Source organism: Vulpes vulpes, chromosome 2 (genome assembly GCF_048418805.1).
Source record: "Vulpes vulpes isolate BD-2025 chromosome 2, VulVul3, whole genome shotgun sequence".
NCBI lineage: Eukaryota > Metazoa > Chordata > Mammalia > Carnivora > Canidae > Vulpes > Vulpes vulpes.
Genome location: NC_132781.1, coordinates 102032071 through 102057475, shown reverse-complemented (window position 1 = coordinate 102057475; position 25405 = coordinate 102032071). Strand labels below are relative to the sequence as shown.

Here is a 25405-nt window from a genome sequence, read left to right as displayed (position 1 = left end):
ATTCAGAATAGAATATTCCTAGCATCATTCTGAAAGGCCTCTGATTTTCTGTAGTTTACCGATTGACACAAAATAGGATGTATTTTAGTTTGCTCTGCCGTATTGTACAGAAGCCCACTTCTGAATAGAACTGCCTCCTTTTCTTCCTCTTTGGGAAAGCAGCTCCTGATCCCTAATCTCTCCACTGCCTTCATCATTCTGTTTGTTGCTTACTTAGGCTGACTGCCTTCCAGCTCTAACAGCTGCCATCCCAGGTAGGTTTTTAGTCCACTGATTTGAGTGCCCACAGCTTTCTCGTTCTTGGTGTTCCCACGTTGTTACTGAAATATATCCAGAGATAACTCACTCAGAAAATGGGTACTTGAAATCAGCTTTACAGTATTTAAGTGTAAGGATGACTTCTGCCTTCATATTTAATGAACGGATATAGAATTCTAGGTTTATTTTATTTTTTTAAAGATTTATTTATTCATTTATGATCGACATAGAGAGAAAGAGGCAGAGACACAGGAGGAGGGAGAAGCAGGCTTCATGCTGGGAGCCTGACTTGGCCTGGGACTCCAGGACCACGCCCCGGGCCAAAGGCAGGCCCTAAACCGCTGAGCCACCCAGGGATCCCCGAATTCTAGGTTTAAATGTCTCCTCGTCATTTGGAAGGCCTTGCCTGCTGCCCCCTGGCATCCAGGGTTCTTGCTATATCCCAAGCCAGTTTTGAGCTCTTCTCCAGACCATTCTTTTCTGTTTTTGGATTCTCTTCCTGAAATACCTGTTGCCTCATGTCGTACTGATCCTCTCAAAGCTTTTCTCATTTTCTTCCCTTGCTGTTTACTTTTTCGAAGATTTGCTCATTTCATGTTAGAATCCTCCTTTGGAGCTAGTTTTTTACAATCATTTAGATTTTCTTAGAGCTCGTTCTGTGTTTTTCAAAACATATTCTGTTCTTGTTCTATGGATACAGTATTTCCCCCGCCCCCTCCATTTACATTTTTCCCTGAGTATTTCCCTTTACCTTGGTCTCAATCAGCAAGCTCTAATCAACTATTTAGTAATCCTAGCTGTCCATTCATATTTAATGAAGGAATAAGGGATTAGGAAGGCGCTCTGGGTGAAGGGAGCTAGAATTTAGAGGTCTTTGGAGAATTTAAGAGAACATTGTGCCTTTCTAAATGCATTTCTGCCTAGGGTTGCTGCAACTTCACTGTTTTGCTAAGATCAACAGTTAATTTTGCCTCTTTTCAGTCTGACTTCTCACTTCAGCCTTCAGTAATACTATTATTTCTGACACCAGAACCTCTCCCAGGTACGTCGCCCTCAACTACAGCCCCTTGTACGGAGTTGTTAATACTGTTGAACTACCCTCCAAAGAGGTGGTGGCAAATCGTGATGCTTAAAGTACAGAGAGTTAAGAGAAATACATCCTTTGGAGGGGGTCTTGCTTTTTGGAAATCTGAAAGGTAACTATACCTGGTATTCTTTCAAGTGCTGCACTAACCATAGATCCCAGACCACTCGTGAGCTTACTAAAAACTGTTCACCCTATCTCATTCTCAAAAGATAGTTATTGAAAGGAAAAACTGTAAAAAGATGTGGCTTCTACAGAAAAGTTCTAAGGATATGTGGCAATACATCTGAAGTAGGCTTACAGCCCTTGAAGTTTAAAGAGTCTGCCGCTGTTGGTTCTTAAGTGACCACTGATGGCAGTTCTGTGAGGGACTAGGGAGGACCAATGCTGAGATGATGATAATCACGGTGGTGGCAAAGGTAAGAGCCTGCCCCGGGTGGGGCGCATCTGTGTGGCTGGGAGCAGCATGCTGCCCGTGGATTTGGGGAAGACTGATTTCTGACTAGTGGGGCTCTGCACATACTGCACATTAGACTCACCTGGGTAGCTTTTAAAAAAATCCTAATGTCCACGCCTTACCCAAGGCCAATTAAATTGCAGTCTTTAGAAAGAATTCTAGAAGAAAAAGGAATTATACAAGTTTCTCCTCGGTTTTTGTCAAAGATTGACCACACTTGGTTTTGCATCTAAAACTTGTTACATTATTTGATTCAAGAACTCTGCCACATTGTTCTTGCTCCTGCCTTCTTTGTAAGATGATCTTTTTTTTTTTTTTTTGTAAGATAATCTTACCTGCAATACATATTGTCGAGCTCTGTCCACATCTCCAGGCAAACTGAACCGTCTCATTATCATAGCGTTCATTTCTGGGAACTAACCATAAAGAAAGAAATCTATTTATTGCTCTTGTGAGAATCAAATGTTCTAACACTAAGTTTGCAACAACAGGAGAAAAACCCAAAAAGGATTAAATGTTTAGATGGTGGGGGGTGGGCAGTAAATTGTAGCAATTAAAGAAGCAGAGCTAAGAGACACCTCCATTTTCCATGCCCAGGGACTGAGCTGCTGCTCAGGAGAGGTAACTGTTGGTCCTCGTTCTTTCTGGTGTTCTATTCTATCCTCGGTCCAACACTGAGTAAAAAAGAGCAAAGGAACAAAGTACGTCCCTAAAATCTCCTTAGTGGCTTCTCTTGTAGTTCTCAAACTTTAGATTGCACCAGAATCACCAGAGGCCTATTGGGCCACTCCCTCCAAGTTTCTTGATGAGTAGATTGGGCCTGAGCATGCATTTCTGACAGGTTCTGATGATACGGACTCTGTTGACCCTGCTGACAGTTTGAGAAGCAGTGGCCTAGGAGCAGGCTGGGAATTCTAGGCATTCTACTTGTAGTGCTAAACCGGGTGACACCTGAAAGCTACTGAGGTATCCAGGCAGAGGGTGTTCTGAGCAGAGCTCTACCTCAGCAGCTTGTCAAGCGGATCAGAGCAGGGGTACTCAATGCTGACTACACACTGGAGTCACTTGGGAAGTTCATGGTGGCCTGGATCTGCTCCCAAAGATTCTGCTTCTATTAGCTGGGGCACAGGGTGGAGTGGGAGGTGTGGGGTGGTCTGGCTTGTGCATAAGGATTTTAGAAGCACTCCAGGGGTTGTTAATGTGCAGCCAAGTTTGAGAACCACTGAATTAGGAGACAGAGGTAGACAGGCCAGTCACATTACTGTAGTTAATTCTGTATTCCACAATACTAAGCAACAATTCAGGAGAATTGTCACCGTGAACAAAATCAGGAAGTCAGGACACCAGATCCCTTCATTTTCTACAATGGGAACTCCAGTTCTGGTGCCTCCACAGTTGAGTGAGCTCCATAACCTGAGGTCCTAGCCTCCCCATCAGCTCTAACAGCTTCTGGTTCCATGAAATAAGAGGTAGGATATGTTTGGTTTTGGACACATCAGCGCTTACAGCAGTTGCCAGTTTTTCCCTGGCAGGGAGTCTGAAGTTGTTGTCCTGTAACCACCACCACGGTATTAGTAATCCTAGAAGAAAAAATAGGGCACACATAGAAAAACCTCAACCGGATGGTGACAGATCAAGAATTAAGAGAATGTTCCTTGCAGAGCAAAGGATGTGTCAGAACACAGTTCTAAACTTGTCGAGGCTGTTCACATGCTTATAAAGTGTAAAGGCCAGCAAATGGTTAGTTCGTAAATGAACACCAGTGATTTGTTTTAGTTACTGACCTTTTAAGAATAGAATAATTTATGTTTTACAGGGAACACATCAGGAAGCTCAAATCAATCCATTTTAGTGGTAAAAAGCCAAATCAGGTCAGCATCTGTCTTAATAGCACGTTCCAAAACTGGCTTTCAGGAGGGCCATACCCTTCGGGCTGACAGGATACTATCCTGGGCATCTGGTAAAGTTACCTTGTTTATGGTGCATGAGCTTTTTCTGCAGGACCAACAAGGGTGGTAAAATGTGCTATGTGGTTTCTCTCCTTTTAGTATAAAATGCTTCCAGAAAGCAAAGCTTGAAGAAAATATTTGCATTGAGTGTGAGGACATCCTTCCTTTAAATACTAGTGTGTGCATTTTCATATGCAAATGACCACGCTCTTCCCCCAGGCATTCCCCTGTCCCCTCATTGGCTTAGTGAGAGGCGTTAACAGGAACAATTGCCTGTTTGCGGACTTAGAAATAAGGAAATTTGTTTGTCCAGGCTGTTTTAATTTGAGATAAGGAAACCTTTTAAGAGTAGGATGAACTAGGGGCACCTAGGTGCTGAGTGACTCTTGGTTTCAGCTCAGGCCAGGATAGTCGGCCACTTTGGGCTCCAAGCTCAGTGAAGAGTTTGCGTAAAGATTTTCTCCCCTCTACCCGCACCTCTGCTCTCTCTTTCTCACTCTCTCTAAAATAAGTAAATCTGCAGGGAAAAAAAAAGAGAAGGACGAATCATATTCTAACTGTGAAATGTATCCATAAACTAAACTACAAAGACGATTCAATAAATGTAGCAAGCTTACTCAAACAAAACCTGGGTAACTCTAGGGGACCAGCCAGTCACAACAGAAGCCTGTACAGCTGGTGCAGGGGCTGGGGCTGGTGGTGGCAGCTGGCTGACATTTAGGTCTGGTGACTTCTATCAAATAAGAGAAGCAGAAGAAAGGAAAAGATCTTTTAAAGGATATCTGTGAACTAACACAATCTCATGGAAGAAAAAAAAAAAAGAAAAAAGAACCTAAAAATCACTTCCATTTTGTTTCTCAAGTTCTCAAAATCCAACTTACATACTCTTTTTTAAAGACTTAACATGACATTTCTGTTCTTACAGAAAATATGTATATACGCATTGAGGAAGGACACTGTCATTAATGGGACCTCTCCAGAAATCCCAAAACTTCTCCTAAATCCCCTGTACTGTTATCCAGAAACCTCTTTAGAAAAAATATCAAAAATAGTGAATTCCAAGGAGAGGGAGTTTCATTAAGTTATTGGGATCAGGAAATTCCTATTTTAAGACAACCTAGTGTTAAAAAGGAAAAATGGTTTCCCAAAGTTGCTTCTGGTCGAGACAGCGTTCACAAGTGGAAAAATTCAAAGACTAATTTAAGTAACTGGCAAATAAAAGTCACCCACCTATGGAAAAAGATTACAAACATCTTAGGAGGACTCTGCTAAGTGGGCCGGTTAATTACAGATCATGAAGGCTTAGAGAGGCTCTTCTCGAGTGTCACCAGGGCCAGAGCGCACGAGTTACCTGCTCTGTGGGAAGCCCCACCAGGCATTAGACAAGCTTTCATCAGCATCAGCACTGGCAATTATATTACATTGTGGAGTGAAAGAAATAGTGGTCTTAGAGGAGCTGGTGTTCAGTAATCTGCTGTGCCATCTACCAGACGGTTAATTCTGCATGTCATTCTCTTACGTGTAGAATGGGCATAATGCCTACCACAAAGAGGAGTTGTGAGGTGAAAAGAGAACGTATGAAAGAATCCTTTGCGAACCATGAAAACAATGCATTTTCATTAAATGGAGATACTGCACAGTCTCATGTCATTTTGGAACCTGTTTTACCCAAAACCACTTCTGGCGAGGTCAATCTTTCACCACATTTCTGGCCAAGAATCCCTTTCTTGACAGTGTAGTCCATGGTAGAGCCTAAACTTGATGTTTTCCTTGAAAACAACTTAAGCTGTTTTGCGTAACTCTTGCCTGTGCACCTGTGCGGGACACAGCAGCCAGTCTACTTAGGAAGCAGGTTCGGCCCAGGGTCACTGCCTGCTCGGCGCCCCTCTGTTCCCTTTTCTAAGCCTGCCGTGCACCTTGTTCACTCCTTTTCCTGCCACCTTCCAGGCAGATGGGAACAGTGTTGTCTGGGAAGGGTGGGTGGGTGCCTGGTGATGCTGCATTCCCAGGGAGACCTGTAGCACTGTGGTTTGGGACGCCGTAAGCTTCTGTGTGTGCCTTTTCCTTGCCCTTTGCCTTTCCAAACCAGCATTTTTAATCTCTGATGTATCAGTACTCACTAGTTAACACATAGGCAGGATCCCCTCCCCCCCCATTTGCCCCACTACATCTGAAGGGAGAATTATTTATTACTACTTTGTGTGGAGGAAAGCAAATCCGTTTCTTCTGAAATATGTTCCTAGTGAAACAATCAGAAGAGGCATCCATTCTCAGTCCGTCACCTTGCAGTTTAGGGGGGACTCAACTGTTAGTGTCACAGGGCTCACAACAGTTATTTAACTACTAAGATTTCTAAAAGTCCGACACCAGAGCTTTTTGGTAGGGTGCAAGTTTCTTTTGGAAAAGGCCTGCTCCCTACTCATCTTGATAACTCAGGGCCTCACTACAGAAATCTTTCCTGAGCTGGCCCAGTCCCCGTGTCCTCCGCTCCTCCTGTTCTTTACTCACATTGGCTAATCAGGGCCTCAGGAGTAGACTAATGTTTGTAGTCCAATAGATGGAAGGCAGTGATCTTTCTAGGCTCCGGCATGCCTTTACGTTTGCTTGGCTCATGAATCCTCTTTTTTGTGGATTAATGGGAAAAAAAAATATTCCTTGCTCGTGCTTTCATGTATTCAGGGGGATTTTATAAATTTTTGTCAGAGCTTAGCGCATGTTTTAGTATTCTCCTTGAGGTGTGGGCTGGCAAGTTAGTCTCCACAGGAGAGAGGACCATTTGTAGCACACCTTTGACTTCTCACCTCAGCCTCAAAGTTCTGCGGGGACAGAGCCTGGCAGTGAGGACAGATATTTCCACAAATATCTGGATATCTGGAGCCTTTGTTCCTCAGCTGACGGCTGTCCTCTAGTGTGTTGTGTCGTCCTGGCCCAGGCCCCCCAAGCCACCGGCCTCCTACGAGGAGAATTATCCTGGTGACGGCTCTGCTGGGCAGTGGATAAAAGGTGATCTTGCCTTTCTTGGATCAGAAACTGATCAAAGCAAGATCACTGGCTTCAGTAATGTCAAAATGGAATCACTGAATTCTACGGAAGACATGGTTGGTTTATCTCTGCAAATTTTGAGAAAGAACAGAGGCAAAACTCTTGGAGAGGCTAAAAGTTACTAAAGTTGTAGACCAAAGAGCTAATTTTTAATTTCATGGCATGGTGATGAACATCTTATCACTTTGCTACATACAGGATTAAATATACTACAAAGATGAAAATTTATTAAAAAGATGTCCAAATGCCAGCCAATGTCCCACTTACTTCAAGCCACATTTGGCCCGAGCAATGTGGCCAGGCTCCAGAGCAGGCTCTGGAAATGTCTGCCTCACAGTCCCTGTGACATCTGAAGGTCCTAAACTCTTATCCACATTAAGGAGAATATGAAGGCAGCTTTACTTACTTCCTTAATGGGCAGCCCCTCAATCTGGAGAAAGGAGGAACTATGTGGCTCTAGTAGTGCATTCCACTGACTTCTTGACATTTTTGAGGCAGTGGCCAAGGCTCTCTGAGAGCAGCAAACAGTCCCATTAAACTTCTAAAACTGCAGAATTTCTCAGAATTTCTCATGCTTGGAGGCCCTTCCTGTGCCTTTTTAAGGGGCTCTGAGGCACCAAGTCCAGTTCTATAATCAAGATGCGGAAACCATTCACCTGGTCAGTCCCTAAAACATATGGAAATAATCGTAATGCTACCTTGGATGCACGGGGCTTTTGTCAAGTACCTCCAGGAATGTTATCTCAGTTAATCCTCACAACAGCCCTGGGATGATGGTGGTCATCTCCTCGGTGTCACAGATGAGGACACAGATAAAGCTTTAGAGTAAAGTAACTAGTCCCAATATCTCTGGCACAGAGCCAAGGTCACATCTAGATCTAAGGTCTCTATGTAAAACGCTTCCCCACACGTTCCTTATCTGAACCTTCCCATCAGCCATGCCTGGAAGATTCAAAGCGCTGTGTCAAAGGGTGTTTGGAAAACATACCTGTTGGCAAGCAAATAAGACTGGGCCCGTGGCTAAGCCAAGCTTCAGATCTGCTGATGTTGGTTTGCCCATCTGGTCAGAACATGAGGTGAAGTCCAACACATCATCTATCAGCTAGCAAACAGAAAAAAGATATGTCAAAAGCACTGCCATACCGGTGTCACCGAGGCCCTTCCCACTGTGCCAACAGGTCACATTCTTAAAAGGTAGCGGACCAACCTGAAAGGCTATGCCCACATTTTTTCCGTATTGATAGGCAATCTCATGCACCACCGGGTCCGGGCATCCTAGGACAGAGACCTGAAGCCGAGAGAGAAATCTGGAATGAGTCGCTGGCAACAAGCAAGCAGCCAAGCCTTGCACACACCCCGCTAAGAGGTGATGAGGCTGTATTATGCAGTCAGGAGATCCTGCCCTCAGAAGGACACCAGACATGCACAGAATACCTGTGTTTTTAATGAAAGGGCTTCAGCTTCAATCTCAGATCGTGCTCTTAAATTCTCGGGAAGCTACTTTCCACCCCTCTGCTCCCAGGATTAGCCATCTTTCTCGCTGTTTCTAGCACTCAGCAAATCTGGCCTAAATGTTGTTTTTGTTTTTATTTTTCTATTGATTTAGCTCTTATTTTAGGAATAGATCTCCTAATCTGCTCTCATCACACATGATGTTGCCATATGTAGATTTCCTCATGTGTATTTCCTTTCTTTTAATAATTTTTGGTGATTTCCCTTATTTCCTGACATGTCTGTAACAGCCTTAAGCGTCACACTTTCGACAGATACTGTTTTCTCATTATCAAAGGGTCTTCCCTGGTCCTACTGTTTCTATATTTCTCCAGCAAGAAGCAATTAACTACATAAAAGCTCCCCCCTCCCTTTTTCAGGGGAGGAGAAATAGGACTTCGAAGTCTTTTTAAAACTCAAGAAAACCAAAAAACAAACAAACAAAAACTCAAGAAAACCTAGCTGGCACTGGCCACTTGAGTGCATTTCCCATTGCTCTAATAAGCATGCTAAGCAGGCAGGCCTGGACACATTTCTAGGAAACAAAGACTGGGTAGAAACCAGACAAGGGGAACAGGAGGGGCATCAAGTCCCTTGGAGAGGAAACGTCTACACTGAGTGCATGAGAAAACCAGGTGGCACCAGGGTCCTTTCGGGAGTGGGTCCCTGATGGTGAAAGACCTTCAGTCCCCATCCCCCACCCCGGTCGGGGCTCAACCTCCTTGCGCTGGGGCCGGGCTCTGAAGTCAGGCGCGGTGACCCCTCATGACGGGTGTCATCTCGGTGTATTGCTTGACGTTTTTGTGCTTCGGTTTCCTCTTCTGTAACGTGCGGGACGAAGCACTCAGCTCCTAGCGTTGCATTAGGAATGCATGTGATGCTACTTTTAAACCTCAGCACAGTGCCTGGCGTCTGATAACTCTAGGGCTTTGTGATTATTAATAATCCTCCCCCCACTCCTCCCCTGGATGCAGAAACAGGAGCTGGGCAGCGTCCATGCACCGCGGCTAACGAAAGGCGGATCCCACAGCTTGCTCGGCCCTGACGATGCTTCTGATGACGTCAGGTAGCCTGTGATTGTCCTCTTTGGCGGCTCGTGCTCAGACGACAACATGCGTGTTGTCAGAGGTCACTCCCTCAAGTGTATAATAAACTCATAACCGCTACAGGGACAGACTCCTCTTTCCAACCAAACCGAAGAATCCACGAGGCCACGGGGGACACAATTCGGAAACCGTGACGCGTGCAGATTCCCTGAAGCTGGCCGAAGAGCAGAGGAGCCGAGGAGCCTCGGCAGCCCGGGACGTGCCGCGCCCGGAGCACGGTGCCCTCCCTCCTCCCTCGGCAGAAAGGACTCAGCATCGCGCTCCCGCTCGCGCTCGCGCTCCCGCTGTGCTGTGCTGTGCTGCGAACACAAAACTGCGCCAAGCGCCAGCTTTCTTCCTGAAAAGTAAGAGATACTGAAACGAAACGAAACAGAACCTCCATTCTGTTCTAGACTCGCTGGACTAAGATGCAGGAGTACCTGGGAGAGTCCGTCACGGTATCTGTCAAACCTCGCGGTTCATGAGCCTTTCCTTTGTGGTTCGCTCCCTGAGCACCGGCTCGTGCCCGGTGCCGTCCCGAGATTTCTCGCAGGTTCACTCGCTTACGAACCGGCCCGGAGGCACACAGGGCGGCACCAGGGGCTGCAGGGCTGGGAAACGGGGGAATCGGAGCTGGAACCCAAGAGGCCCGACTCCGGAGAGGTTCTCCCGCTCACCGTACTAGGCGGCTTCTAATGGGCGCACCATGGCAGCCCGGAGCGGGCGAACCGCGAGCCCGGGAGGCGGCCGTTCCCGGGGGCGCCTCGTGCTTCACAGGGGCCGAGGGCCCCTCCTGGCCGGGTCTCAGGGCCCCCCCGGCCGGAGAGGGGCTGCCTGGCTCCGCCTTCCAGCCGGGAGGGCCCCGGGCCGTGCAACACAAAAGCACAAAGGAGGTGCGTGGACTCGGCGAGGGCGCCCCGCTCTCAGCGTTCCGGTCCGTGCCGGTCCGGGAAGGACGAGGCAAGGAGGGGGAGCTCCGCCAGCCTCTTCTGTGCGAAGCGCCTGTCCTGGGGGAGGTCCCGCTCTTGCCCGGCTCACGAGCCCGTCCCGGAAGGCCCGTCCCGCGCCGCGCCGCGCCGCGCCGCCCCCCAAGCGTGTGCTTCCACCGCACAAGGCAGCCACGGATCGGCCTGTGTCTCACGTATTAAGAAACAGAGGAGATTCTCGGAGCTTCATTCTTACACGACAGATATCAAACGGGTCGTTGTCAAAAACCAACCAAAACCACTAGAGAACACAGGCAACGTAAATCACAGAGAAAGAGCTCGTATTCTTAATATATAAAGAGCTCTTTAAAATTGCAGGGGGGGGAGGACCAAACCCGCTAGAAGGGGGAGGGGGGCAGAAGACACGGAGAGACAAGTCTCAAACATTCAAGGTCTAAAGACGGCCTGTAAGCACCCGAAGAGACGTTCAGGTCCAGAACCCCGCCGCCATCCCGCCTCTCATCCGTCCGGCCGGCCGAGGCGGGCGAGGACGCGCAATCACCCTGAAAGACACAGGGGGGCGCGCTAACAAAGCGGAAGCCCCCAGCGTGGCTCGGGCCGGCCCGGCCGGGAGGGCGCCGGCAGCCCACACCCCGCGTACAGGCGCACGCCCCGCGCCAGGCGGCGCTCTAGCAGCCGAGGACCATTAGAGCAGCGTGGGACGTCTCCCTACGGCAAGGTGCAAAGGTCAGACAAGGCGCACACCGAGCACAGAGCACAGGAGAGCACAGGAGAGCACAGGACGCGGCTTTTCCTCGTAAGAAAGGCGGGGGAAGGGCAGCCCGGGTGGCGCAGCGGTTTAGCGCCACCCTCGGGCCGGGGTGTGACCCTGGAGACCCGGCATCGAGTCCCGCGTTGGGCTCCCTGCGTGGAGCCTGCTTCTCCCTCTGCCTGTGTCTCTGCCTCTTTCTCTCTCATGAATAAATAAATAAAATCTTAAAAAAAAAAAAGAAAGAAAGAAAAAGAAAGAAGGGGAGGTCACAGGCCCGTGTGTCCATTCATCTGTGTAAACAGGTGGAAGCAGAAGCTAAGAGACCAGGTATTGGCGGGACGGGTGGAAGGATGTGGAGGGGGCGCGGGGAGGGACCCGCCGAGGGGCTGGCGGGCAGTCACCTGTCTGTACAGTCCGGACTCAGAGTTATGTTAACGTTTCATACACTCGAAACAACAGCCTCCAACCGAAAACACAAAACCCCTAAGAATGGGAGGGAACTCCTAAAATGGAGTTAAAAGGGATTTAACCTAGATTTCAAATAATGACATATAGCCACATTGAAAAGGGGCGAAGGGTAACTTTTGAACACAGATTTTTTATTATATTATCCTCAGGCTAAAGATAAAAAGAACAATAAATAATGAAGGTTTTTTGTTGTTTTGATGGTTTTATTTTGTTTTGTTTTACAGAGATAGGAGGTACCAATTTTTAAGCCCCTATCGTATATGTCTAAGGGATTGAGAAGATACATATTTTGTGGAGAATGGGGAGCTAAGCTTCTTATTCTTGGGGATCAGAGGTGCTGACACCACCTCCACCTCCTCTGCAGTTGAAAATCTATGCATAACTTTTGACTCCCCCCAAAACTTAACAGCCTACTGTTGACCAAAAGTCTCAGTTATGAACACATCTGATTAACACATATTTTGGAGGTTATATGTATTATACCCTATTCTTACAATAAAGCTAGAGAAAAGAAAATGTTATTAGAAAAATCACAAGGAAGAGAAAGGACTGTCACACTGCTGTACTGTATTTACTAAAAAAAAAAATTTTTAAAGACAACCCACATTGAAGGACCTGTGTAGTTCAAACCCTTGTTGTCCAAAGGTCAACAGTCCGTCGGGAAAGAAGGAATGCTAGAAGAAATCAGGAATCCTGTGGTAACCTCATGGTTTTGAATACACACAGATGGGATATAAAAACACCATATCCACCTACATATATTAAAATTTCCTGGCTTTCTCCATTGGGCAGGTCCAATTATACCTAAGACAAGATCTTGGTTTCTAAATACCATTAACCAAAAAGAAAAGAGCTCCTTGGAAAAATAATGAGTCTCAGTGATGGGAAGGACAAGATGAGCCTAGAACATCTACCAGAAATTCAGGATGTGCTAAAAGAACAAAGAGGGTAGATTAACAGGACACAGGAGCCAGTTTCAAGGGCCTTTCCTACTGGCCAAACTTGGAATAATTTGGCACTTAAATTAAGTAACAATGAAGGGTTACAATCCACAGAATGAGAATCCAAGAGTCCAGATAGATAAGATCTTCCTTAAAACAGAATGCCCACTCTATCGTGGAAGCATAATACGAAAGGAATGATGGAATCCACAAAACTGTCATTCAGAAGAACCATCGAAGCAATAAATGACTTAGGAAAGAATCAGTAATAGATGCAAAAACCAGAGTTGGATAAGAAGCAGATTTACATAATCTCAAAATACCTCCCTAAGTAGGGAAAAAATAGTAACTTTAAAGTGAAGAAACCTGGTAGCCACCACCCCAATCAAGCTGAACATCACCAGTAATAGGACAAAGGGACATCATGTGCCCCCCGACAGTACGACCAGAGAAGGTGGCGTCCCTTCTGCTTGCTGTCTTCCCCAACTCTGTGACCTGGAGCTAACTGTGCGAAGTGGCAGACAAATCCCAACTTGAGAGGCTCAACGACACAACCAGCCTGCACCTTTCAAAATTCCAAGGTAACGTAAGAACAAAGACGGGCCAGGGAACTGCTCCCCATTGAGACTAAAATGTCACGACAGTTAATGCAATACGAGAACCCTGATCAGTTCCTGAACCAGAAACATTTTCCCCCTTTGTTACGATATTATGACAGTTGGCAAAATAGGAACAAAGTCAATCTGCAGATTAGAGAAGAGTACTGTACCCAAAGTCCGTGTTCTGCAAATACGAGCCACAAAACAAGATCCTGTAGTGGCACATTGTGGCTTTGAAAATCAAGTACCAGGAAGAGAGATCCCATTGATTCCAGGCCCTATGCAGCACTGGAGAGAGCAGAAATAAAAAAAAAGAAAAAAGAAAAAAGAAAAGAAAAACAAATGAATGCAGGATTACCATACCCAGTTCTGGGTTTGAATCCCAGCTCAGCCACTGTTTGCCTGAGTAACACTGGATGGGCCACTGGACCTCTCAGATCTCATTCCCATCAGATTTTCTGGGGAACAAATCATAGACTTCATTGGTAAGCTCCGATGTATTCTGTATGACTATGTACGCAAATATGTAACCACTCATTTAAATACATTACTTCTATGTTCCTATCAATCACTGTCATAATCCTAGATAGCCCTCTCTTAGATTTTACACTATTTCTACTAAAAATGCAAGGAGTGGTTAAGGATGGAGGGGAATGGTCTTTATTTTATCTTTTTTTTTAAGATTTTATTTATTTATTTCACAAAGAGAAAGAGAGAGAGCAAGCAAGCTCACACGCTGGAGTGTGTCCAGCCGAGCGAGAAGGATTCCAGCCCAGGACCCTGGGATCATGACCTGAGCTGAAGGCAGATGCTTAACCAACTGAGCCACCCAGGCGCCCAGGAAATGGTGTCTTCAGCAGAATAAATTGCAAGCTGCTAGATTTCCTTAATTCCCATACCATCTCAGATTGTGATTAGTTATTCCGTAATAATTCTAATGTTTAAATTCTCTGTACTCCCTCTTTTTGGCACTTTTAGCTTGCTTTGCATGAACTTTTAGAGCCCACAGGTCTTTGCATTTTGAATACCAGGTATATAAAAATAGCCACTTTGAATATGTAACACCTCTGGAATATTTCTACCCGTAGGCACTTAAATATGGAATCTTTTATTTAAAGTGCTCACACAATGATTTTGCTGTATTATTCTAACAGTTCTGGAGTTTAGGAATAAGTCACATAGAAAGTGGGTAGTTGTGGGATGATGCCAGCATGCCTCCTAGTGGATAACATCAAGCATTTCATTTTTAGAAAGGGCTGAGCCATGGTACTCTGCACATCTACTGTTGCCTTGCTAGGCTGGGAAGAACGAGGTGCAGTTTATACATGAGTATGTGTGCTATCATGCCTCTGGCTTCCCAAACAGAGAGGATAGGGACCACGATCACTGCTTTCCTTGGTGCCTCAGGTCCATCTCCTTGGCCCTTCATAGGGTTTGATCACTGAGGGCATTAGTACCTGGTTCTGTGGGACACTGTGAATGACGATCTCAGAACGTCTAGTTCCAACAGCCCCACTGCCCACCAACGCTTCCTCCTGCAGGCTCCAGCTCATGAGATCATCTGTGAGCTTCACCTAGCACCCTAGTGTGCCTTATGAGATTGGCGGTCTATCTTCATGGAGACTATGACCATCAAACGTATGATGTTCAACGAAGGGTTAATGTAACAGCTTTATGGCACCTCTTTTCAAATCAGTCATTCTCTAATTCAGCATTCTAACGTCTATCATATTTTCAACCATCTGTTTTAAAAACTACACTTGCAATTCCTTGGAAATAAAATATCAGCCCTTTTAATAAAGACAAAAATGGCTGAAATTGTGGCATGTTCTATGTAACTCACTTTCTTAGAGTTTCAATTAGTCTTTTCAGGAAGAAAATGTCTTAATTCTTTTATGACTCGCAATTATCCACTTCTTGAACTTTTCAAAAGCGAGACACTATTGGCAAGGGACCTTTTTCACCGGAGAGGCTGAGGAAAAGCTCCTCAACTGCAGTAATATTAAGAGGGCGTGATGGCAGCAATGTGCCCCTTGGAACGAACGCTCCCCCCCTCTGTTGCTGCTTTGATTGCAAGGGGCCAGTGCTTGCCCAGGATGTGACTCTGCCACGTTGGTTAGGCTGAGATACGTTAGATGAGCAATTCTATGGAGAGAACTGGCTCTCATTTAGGGGCGAGTCCTGAATCCCACATGTTCTAGTCGACAGATTAAGGAGAATACTGACTTTTTAAAAAAAGAGCGGAAGGAAGGCCAGGGAGAGAAAAAGTTATGGTTTACATTGGATTTATATCCAAAGCAAAACGCCTTGGGTTTTTGTTTTTTTCTTTTTTAAGTAGGCTCCATGCAGAGTTTGAACTCATGACCCTGAGATCAAGGCCTGAGCTAAAACCAAGAGTGAGACAGGCAGCCCGGGTGGCTTAGCAGTTTAGCGCTGCCTTCAGCCCAGGGCGTGATCCTGGAGACCCAGGATCGAGACCCACATCAGGCTCCCTACATGGAGCCTGCTTCTCCCTCTGCCTGTGTCTCTGCCTCTCTCTCTGTCTCATGAATAAATAAATAAAATTAATAAAAAAAAAAAAAAAAAGAATGAGACACTTAACTAACTGAGCCACCCTGCTGCCCTGAAAAATGGCTTGTTTATATTTCATGGAAAAAGACTCATAACACAGGACAAAGAACAGTAATGCAACCTAAGAGGTGTTTTCTCCTGGGCAAAGAATATATTTAAGAACACGGCACTTCATAACTTTTTAGGGGTAAAATGTCAGAAATGATATATGGGACAGCAATTGTGAAAGACATCATTTATGAGAAGTTGTTCAAAACGTCACACAGTTTAGAGATGAGATGGGGTGAAGAGGACTTATTTTGCTTCTGCTCTTGGGAGGAAAGATGAAAAGGAAAGATGTCCGCACAGCAACAGAAGACAGCAGAAACAAAACCCACAGCAGAAGTTCTCCGCTGTTTGGGGATGTAATTCTTTTCTCAATGACCTCTTGGGATTTGGGTTACTATTTTTAGGTTCTCCAATGAAATGTTCCCCAGGAAAATTAGCTCCCAAAAAAAGAGCCATGAGGCTTTTCTTTTTTTTTTTTTAACTTGAACAAAGACAGAACGTACATACTGCTTTACAACTGTTGGCTATCAGGCTGGCAGTCTTCTTGAAGGTCTTTTCAAGGTAGTGTGCAAATCTTTCATTCTCATTTTCTTTTGACCCTAGCTGAAGAAATTCACCTATAAAGAAAGAAAGAAAGGGGTCATTTGCAAGACGGCTTGATTTGCCTGGCTAATTATACGGAGATTCCGAATAAGACAGAAGAAAATCAGAATTAACCTACCACGCACCAAATCTTCAATAACTTGCGTTAAAATAGATATAACAGTGGTATTTCCAATTCGTGCCAGAGCCATGGATGCTGCAGAAAGAATTAAATCGCCAGCAAGAACAGCCTAGAAAAGAAGAAAAACCATTCAGAGGAAAATATCAGAGTAGAAAAATATCAATATCATTGATATCCAAAAATATCAATGGAGCTGGCTCCTCAGAGTGGGGTGGGGGTGGGGCGGTCCATCTTGGCTGTGGTCTTCCCCTCCCTCCTCCTCAGCAAGACTGTGGGTCACAATCAGTAACAGACTGGGGACATCGGTGGAGCTGAGCAAATATACACCTGGGGCTGCCACCACCCCCGGCCCCACCAGAGTATGGTGGCCCTCAGCTGAAACAGGGCTCCCCACTCAAATTGGGCTATTGTGCCTCTGTGCTTACATCTCTTCTACCTAGAAGAGCAGCCTCGTCTGCAGTTAGCTCGGGTAACACTTCCAGGAAACCCACCCGGATCCCTCCATGTGAAGACACCTGTCTCCTGTGTGAGCGCGGCACCCCTTCAAACCGCTATCTCCCTGCCTGATTCCCTATGGACTAAACTCCTCCAGGGCGCTCAGCACAACACACCCTTGTCTCACTGAAAAGCAAACCGAAGAAATCCTGGCTCCGAGTTCAATGTTCTTTGTGCTACACGATCTTCTTTAGATTGGGAGTCAATGCCCCTACTGCAGTTACAGATTGTTATAAATTATACATAATTGAATTATACTCTGTAATCAGAAATACTCATCTGCATATTTAAAGCTATGCATGAGGGGATCCCTGGGTGGCTCAGTGGTTTAGTGCCTGCCTTCAGCCCAGGGCATGATCCTGGAGTCCCAGGATCGAGTCCCACATCAGGCTCCCTGCGTGGAGCCTGCTTCTCTCTCTGTCTCTCTCTCTCCCTCCCTCCCTCCCTCTCTCTCTCTCTCTCTGTGTGTTTCTCATGAATAAATAAAATCTTTAAAAAAATAAAAATAAAATAATAAAGCTATGCCTGAGTTTTGTGTTGTCATTAGTCATAAATCATAAATGCTAGATTTCTGAGAAATCTTAATTCATAGAATTTTCAATACCTTATTTTAAGTTTTTATTGTCTTAGCTCTAGTATCTAAAATAAGTGATGTTCAGTATGTTTACCTATTAATCACTGGACACAGCATGTTATACAAATTATCTCAACATAAACATAAAAACACATTTAGAGTCACTGTCCCCATTATGACATATATATATATATCCACAGATACATCCCTCATCCACCCTGACGTCACTGGCATCCTGACATCATCAGGACTCTGGATCTCTGGGCTTTTAGGTCTCTCCTCTTCTAGCCACTGGGATCCCAGCATAGTGAGGCCACCAGACGGGGCTTTGGGGATTGCCAGGTAAGAGAGGCTGAAGGAAGGAAATGCTGGGCCCCAGGCAACCACTGAGGCTCCTGGAGGAGGCGCTGTGTGGCCAGATTTTCACTGGAAACACAAGTACTTTCCACTAAGAGACAGAAAAGGGGAGGGAGCCGGCAGGTGGGCCACGCAAGGCGGACCAGTCCCAGGCTGCAAGAGGCCCCAACAGTGGTGATCACCGTTGCAGGAGAGAGACTGTGAATTTGTTCTCTTTAAGGCTGTAGGACAGCCTGAAAACATTTGGCTCACTACAGGGACATGTCATCAAGTACCTGTGACCCCTCCAAAATGAAACTGGGTAATGCCCCCACCACTTTTTTTTAAAAACCACATTCTGATGTATGGAATTCTGTCAGAAGGATACAAAACCTTTAATTTAAAATTTAAAATAAAAGGTTTATAGAGGATATCACATGACTTGATTACACAGCCAAGTCATGTATACAAAAGCAAAACCAGCCTGTGAAGCTGACAATTAATATGCATTTCTTCTTTTTCATAAGGCCAATTAGGAAACAGGAGTGAAGCTGGTGCTATATATACACACGTGAGGGAAGGTAAGCGGAGGGAAACTTGTTCGCTCTGCTGTGTCTCTGCTTCAAATGGGCAGAGCGGCCAATGGGGGCACGTGTGGGGGGACGCCGCCTCCAAAGGCCCTGTCCCTCCTAGTGTTCATTGGTTCAGCTCCTTCCCATCTTCAACCAGTGATTTAAGTATCTTTAGGCAAAACTCCCCTTTTAACATACCCCCCTCAAGAGGTGCTAATAAATTACTATGGAAATATGCTCTAAAATATACATGTATGAACCAAACTCAATATATATAACTTTTTAGATATTTATATTTTAAAAACATGTATGTAGCATACATATATATTTCAATTTTATTCACTTGCCATGACATTCTTGCACATGGCAGTCATTAAAAGGTTAAAGAATTAAATTGAATCTGAGTAATCTAAGCCCAAAAGTAAAATTTATGGTTCCTCATGAAATATGCTTTTTGGATCACAAAAAAAAAATCCCTTTCTCTATGACCAAAAGGAATTCTAAATAAAACTGTGAATAACCAGAAATATGAAGCTTATTTTTTTATGGTTTTCTCTATTATCAAATATATGTACACAGACAAGACATGAAGACTATTCTGAAAATTGGAAGGCCGCATTTGAGGAGACATATTTCACTTAATGAGACAAATCTGAAAAATAAATGCAATCCAAAGAGCATGTGAATGGGTAAGAAGATGAAAAGGAAACAAAACACCATACCTTCTTTTCACCCCAGATCTTATTAACCGTGTGTTTTCCTCTCCGAGAACTTGCATCGTCAATGACATCGTCGTGTACCAGACTAGCAGTGTGGATCATTTCTGCAATTAAGGCTATGGAGCGCTGGCTTGCTTGCACATCTCTAGTTAACAGAAAGCAATGCTTTTTAAAGAGACGCCGCCTATAACCTTCTCAGCAATCATCTTGTGAAAACTGGACATCCGATCTAGGATAAAGAATTTTATTTCTCTAAGAGAAACTGTATAAACACTTTGGCTTCCCTACAGAGCCATTTCTAATATTTGGAGAACATTCTTTTTTTAAAAAGATTTTATTCATTCATTCATTCATGAAAGACACACACACACACACAGAGAGAGAGAGAGAGAGAGAGGCAAAGACACAGGCAGAGGGAGAAGCAGGCTCCATGCAGGGAGCCGGACGTGGGACTCGATCCTGGGTCTCCAGGATCAGGCCCTGGGCTGAAGGCAGCAGCAAACCACTGAGCCACCCCAGCTGCCCCTTTGGAGAACATTCTTAAAACGCCTAAGATACCGGCCAAAATTCTGTTTTATGGACAGCACATTCATTTTTTTTTTATTTTTTTATTTTATTTATGATAGTCACAGAGAGAGAGAGAGAGAGGCAGAGACATAGGCAGAGGGAGAAGCAGGCTCCATGCACTGGGAGCCCGACGTGGGATTCGATCCTGGGTCTCCAGGATCGCGCCCTGGGCCAAAGGCAGGCGCTAAACCGCTGCGCCACCCAGGGATCCCTGGACAGCACATTCAGAAGGAGGATTCATATGATTTACAACCAAAAAAGCTTAAACAGCTCAGAAGGCTGGCCATCAGGCTGAAGAATCACCTTTATGCCCTGTAATCATGGTCTTGGGCATCTTGGGCAGTTGGTACAAGTTAATGACTAGGTTACGAGTAGATCTCAGGGGTGCATAAGGGAGGCAGGTTAAGAAGCGTTGTGGAAAAGTGTACTTTAGAACCCATGTCACTATGTTTAAAGCTTTTTTTTTTTTTTTTTTTTAAGATTTATTTGACAGAATGAGAGCAAGCACAAGCAGGAGAGCAGCAGGCAGAGGGAGAGGGAGAAGCAGACTCCCCACTGGGCAGGAAGCCTGATGTGGGACTTGATCCCAGGGACCTGGGATCATGACCTGAGTTGAAGGCAGATGCTTAACCCACTGAGCCACCCAGGTGCCCCTAAAGCTTTTAATACTGTGTTAAATGAAATATTTTAGGAAGAAGACCTCAAGAACCAAGATAGAATTTTGGTCAAAACTGCGTTCCAATCCATGTTTAACCTTTGCATTACAAACTGAAACTTCTCTTCCCTGGCTATAAGACAATACATGCGAGAGGCACTATCAAGAGGATACATGGGTGTGAGTTTTACAGTTAAAAGGGAATGTGCCCTTCCTTTTTAATCATCATTATCACTATCATCACCTATGGGTATTTTTAAAAATTGAATTTGGAGAAAATCAAATTGGGGAAATAACCAAGGGAGTTTTCTGAACTAAAAATACGGGCCCGACTTAAACACGTGCTGACCAAATGTTTAACTCATTCCAATGGCTGACTTTCCAAACATCATCATGCTATCTCTGAGAGAGAAGAGTGAGACGGATGTTCAAAGGGGATTTTTTCTTTAAAAAAAAAAAAAAAAAAAAAAAAATCTAGTCAGAACATCTGCAAAAAGATAGTGCCCATTTAATTCCTCACATCTAGTAGAAAGCAATGGAAAATGAAGTACAAGTGCATTCTAGATACTGGTATTTAACTAGACACTAAATCAATCTGGAGAATGTCATCTGATCTTGCCTTAAATATAACTTTAAAAAATGGTGCTTTGCTGGCAACTCTTAGCTAACATTTCAGAATGAAACCTCAGATCCTTCCAACTACTTTTAGCCCAGAATCACTTGTAAAGTGCTGTCTATTATTTATTAAACTGTCATAATCTTAAGAGTCCTAAATCCTTCCAGATCACACCATGCTCTTCAGAGGTGGGAGAAGTAAAGCAACAGAAGGTAAGGATGAATTCTGATGTCCTGACCATAATCGAGATAAATGCCCTGAAGGCTTCTAGGAGCTTCTTTTGAAGCCCTCAGGGAGACCCTCACAGACCTCACAGCAGGAGGCTTTGACCTCAAATATTTTACAGGTAAATGTATTGGACCTTATCTTACTTGAGTTCAAATGCACAGAAAAATGTAGCCATTTATGGGTGTTTCGTAATAAAGGCTATCTTTTAGGATATTTTTCTCCACAGTGTTTTGGTCTAATTTACACTTTCTGATGGTGAGTAGAAGAACTTATCTTTAAATACCACTGTGAGGGCCCCTAGTCTTTTTCATGCTCTCGTAAGCAGGGTCTGACCTCCACTAGCACAAACTATGTCAGCGCACAGGGGTTCCTGCCAGGAAGTTGCAGGGAAATGGCAGTGCTTATTGAGACACTGGAGTTTTTGTGATATGAGGATATTAGAACAAAGATTTCTTAAAATATTTTGAAATCTTATAGACTGGATGTACACAGAAAGGCCATTTTACACGGCTAAATTACTGACTGATGCAATTAGGATTCTTGCTTAGAATGTTATTTGGCATTGCGACACCCCCCTACAGATGAGAAACATATTTTAGATGTTTTCTAATGGTATCTGATGTCCTTCCTCGTACAAAACTAAGCTTTAATGTGTGTTGGCTAATGTCTGGAAAACACTGCCACACTCTTCCACAGCACAGTGTAAAGGCTAGAACTGAAATTTACTTATTACAGAAACCTCTCACACTGTCTTTAAGATGAAATCTCCAAAGAGCCAAACTGAGTCATGCCTTCAAAAAGCTGGGCACCATTTCCACTTCCTACTGGAAAATAGCTGACACACTTTCTCAGATTCTAGGAGAGGTGCTAAGAAAAGTCAGACTGGCAAGACAGCATGAGAAAAAGGAGGCCCTCGCTTGCAAGTTGGCTCTGTCCCCTGGACTTCACACACGCACGAGTATGTGATGATTCAGCAGCCCTGGGATGTTTGTTATTTCCTCTTCTTTAGACTTACAACAAAATTTTTATAATAAAGTATTTGAAACACAGAAAGAATAGGTGGAACAATATGACACGCCCCACCCCCACATACTCTCTACCCAGCTTACATGTGATTGAAGCAAAATGCTTTTTTTCCTTATTCACACTCACACGTACTGTTAAGTCTTTTTTTGTTTTTTAAGATTTTATTTTAGAGAGACAGAGAGAGAGAGAGCACAGGGGTGGGGGCAGAGGGAGAGGAAGGGGAGAGAAGTAGACTCCCTACTGAGTGGGGGGCCTAACGACAATGTGGGGCTTGACCCCACAACCCTGAGATTATGACCTGAGTCGAAATCAAGAATCGGATGCTTAACCCTGAGATCATGACCTGAGATGAAATCAAGAGTCGGATGCTTAACTGACTGAGCATAATGTGAAGTCTTTTAACAAATTCCAAGTAAAACCCCCAGGGTGGGAAAATTGTCTCCAAACAGAAATTCAAACTTTGTTCATCGATTGCTTTGGTTCAGAACAAATGTGAGAAGCAAATTTAAATAGAAAATGTGGCCTCCCTTTAGGATAAGAGACACAGGAGCTTTTATTTCCAAATCATTCTTTTTGTCTAACAATCCTAAAAATAAGTGTTTCACGTTGCTTGCTAGGACTTTGACAAACTTCGTGTTTCTTAAACATATATCCCTTGTCTACCTTGTCAGAATCTGATGATGAGGCTTAGGAATCTGCAGTGGAGAAAAGCACGGCAGGTGATTCTGAAGCACAGTTTGGGAAATGCTGTTCTTTCAAGCAGTGGTCTTTATTTGATTCACCATGAGCCACAAATGGAAGCTTTCCTAGAGACAGGTTTTGGTACCAACTCAGACTTTCTGATTGATGGTTGCACTGTCTCTAAATCATGGGCAAATGAAACAGGAGGGCACTCTCCTATTCTAAACATGCCCTGAGGGACACCTGGGTGGCTCAGTGGTTGAGCGTCTGCCTTTGGCTCAGGTTGTGATCCCAGGATCCTGGGATGGAGTCCCACATCAGGCTCCCTGCATGGAGCCCGTTTCTCCCTATCTCTGTGTCTCTGCTTCTGTGTGTGTCTCTCATGAATAAATAAATAAAATCCTAAAAAAAAATAAACATGCCCTGAAACCTAGAGGGGTCAGTTCGAGGTCTTATGCTACTGAATCTCCAAGTCTCTTCACAGCCCAGGAACAGAGCGGCTCACTTGCTCACCTGCATGATCTTGGAGAATGACTCTCTGCCCTCTTACACTCTGCGTCATTAGGAGTTTTCAAGGCTAAGACAGAATACTTTATCGCTTTGGTCCTGAAGAAACTCACTACTTAAAATGCAAATAAAGTCCTTCTCCTTCTCCATCCAATGCTTCGGGATATAAACTGCATTTCCTAGTTGTTAGCTGATAAAAGTACATTCAAATACTCATTCTCCACCAAAGTCAGGAATTCAGGAGCAGTTCTAACACCAAAAGAAAAGAATTGATATCCAAGCACAGCAGCTCCTGATATTTTAGATAAATCTCCAGACAGACCGGACGCCTACAAAGCTGCATCACAGATGGTGCAAGGGTTCATGCTACTGTTCTTGCCACTGAAGAGTCACTGCAGAAGTTACGGATCTATGGGTATTGGAGAGCAATCTGCCATCGTGAAGTCTAGACCTACAACTCAGCCAGGCTGGCTTTGCACACAGCTTTTTCCACAGAGCTGGTACTATACAATCAGCAAAGGATTCGTTTTTTCTTCAAATTGGGCACAGTGAATGGAAGTGTGCTTGATTCCTTCCATGATGACATCATCTTGGTGTGCTGGGTGCTGGAAGAGGGTGCACGGGGTATGTTTATTAAGTCCTGCAGGCCTCTTGCTCTCACTGATGTCCTTATGCTTGAGCTTGACCTCACCAATAAAATCAATGGCCATCTGGTTATCAAAATCTCCTCCACCTCAGTTGGTATTCTTTGTTATAGACTCTACTTCAAGATCCCTTTTAAATTTTTTTTCTGCTTTTTATTAATTCTTGTTAATAGTCCATTTTATAACAACATATTCAACGCTTCTGAGCACCTTACACACTGCTGCTTTCATATATTTGTCTTTTTAAAGGAGTATTTGAAAATGTCAAAAAAAAAAAAAAATTTCCCTGCCATATATAATTGAAAGCTAGCTTTAGGATGGAAAAAACAGGCACAAACTTTTAAACAGTTGGTATTTTTTCTAAACTGAAGAAACACTTTTTTGTAAAGCCTAGATCAAAGCCCCATTCCGAATCCTAACACCAGCAAGTCCGACTACAAACTCTTCAAGATACAACGGCACAACAACTTATAGTTACCTTCATAAGCCAACAAACGCCTACACACTAATTAGTAACTTAAAAACCCTTATTAAAAATGAAAGGGAACTAAACGATGCCAACAGTTAACCCTGGTCTATGTAGGCAGGCTCCTGCTTTATTTTTTTATTTTTTATTTTTTTTAATTTTTATTTATTTATGATAGTCACAGAGAGATAGAGAGAGAGGCAGAGACACAGGCAGAGGGAGAAGCAGGCTCCATGCACCGGGAGCCCGACGTGGGATTCGATTCCGGGTCTCCAGGATCGCGCCCTGGGCCAAAGGCAGGCGCCAAACCGCTGCGCCACCCAGGGATCCCCAGGCTCCTGCTTTAAAGCCAGCTATAAGACTCCGGTCCCAATGCTTTGATTCGCTCAATCAGTTCTTATCGAGCCCCCATACATATGTGTCATAATCAAGAAGAGGTTCTTGGGGAATGCCTCGGTGGCTCAGTGGTTGAGTGCCTGCCTTTGGCTCAGGGCATGATCCCGGGAACAAGTCTTGCATCCGGGTCCCCACAGGGAGCCTGATTCTCCCTCTGCCTAAGTCTCTGCCTCTCTGTGTCTCTCATGAATAAATAAAATCTTTTTTTTTTTTTTTAAAGAAGAGGTTCTTGGCCTCATGGAATTCAGTTTCCTAGATGATACAGAGAAATTACAAGCAATAACAATTGGGGTTTTCACGCTGACAAGCAGCAAGGTGGCTAGCCCAAGTCCCCTCCCTGCTCCATCCCTTCCAGACCATTCACCATCACTAGCTGAGAAACTAGTAAGCTGACCTGCCCTGTGATAACACACGCACACAGGGAGAGAACAACATTGCATGGCCCTACTAAACTGTAACATCATTTCTCTCAAGTTGAGTCTATTCAATGCCTTGGAGGCTCCCAACT

At 44.5% G+C, this 25405-nt stretch overlaps 1 protein-coding gene across 7 annotated transcripts in view; it reads right to left on the bottom strand.

Annotated features, from left to right (window-relative positions):
• The window catches only part of PDSS1 (decaprenyl diphosphate synthase subunit 1), a 49949-nt gene that overhangs the window by 1232 nt on the left and 23312 nt on the right, over nucleotides 1-25405 (bottom strand). For 3 of the 7 annotated variants that reach the window (XM_072742232.1, XM_072742222.1, XM_072742281.1), the window contains 6 exons: nucleotides 19115-19256; nucleotides 16413-16524; nucleotides 16199-16308; nucleotides 7998-8078; nucleotides 7779-7892; nucleotides 2135-2215 (listed from right to left, as the gene is read on the bottom strand). In XM_072742232.1, the coding sequence (XP_072598333.1) occupies nucleotides 2135-2215; nucleotides 7779-7892; nucleotides 7998-8078; nucleotides 16199-16308; nucleotides 16413-16524; nucleotides 19115-19256 (640 nt within the window). Of the gene's footprint in view, nucleotides 1-2134; nucleotides 2216-3286; nucleotides 3380-6526; nucleotides 6702-7778; nucleotides 7893-7997; nucleotides 8079-16194; nucleotides 16309-16412; nucleotides 16525-19114; nucleotides 19257-25405 lie in introns of those variants that run through there. The other 4 variants (XR_011997947.1, XM_072742259.1, XM_072742243.1 and 1 more) reach the window with 4 other exon arrangements.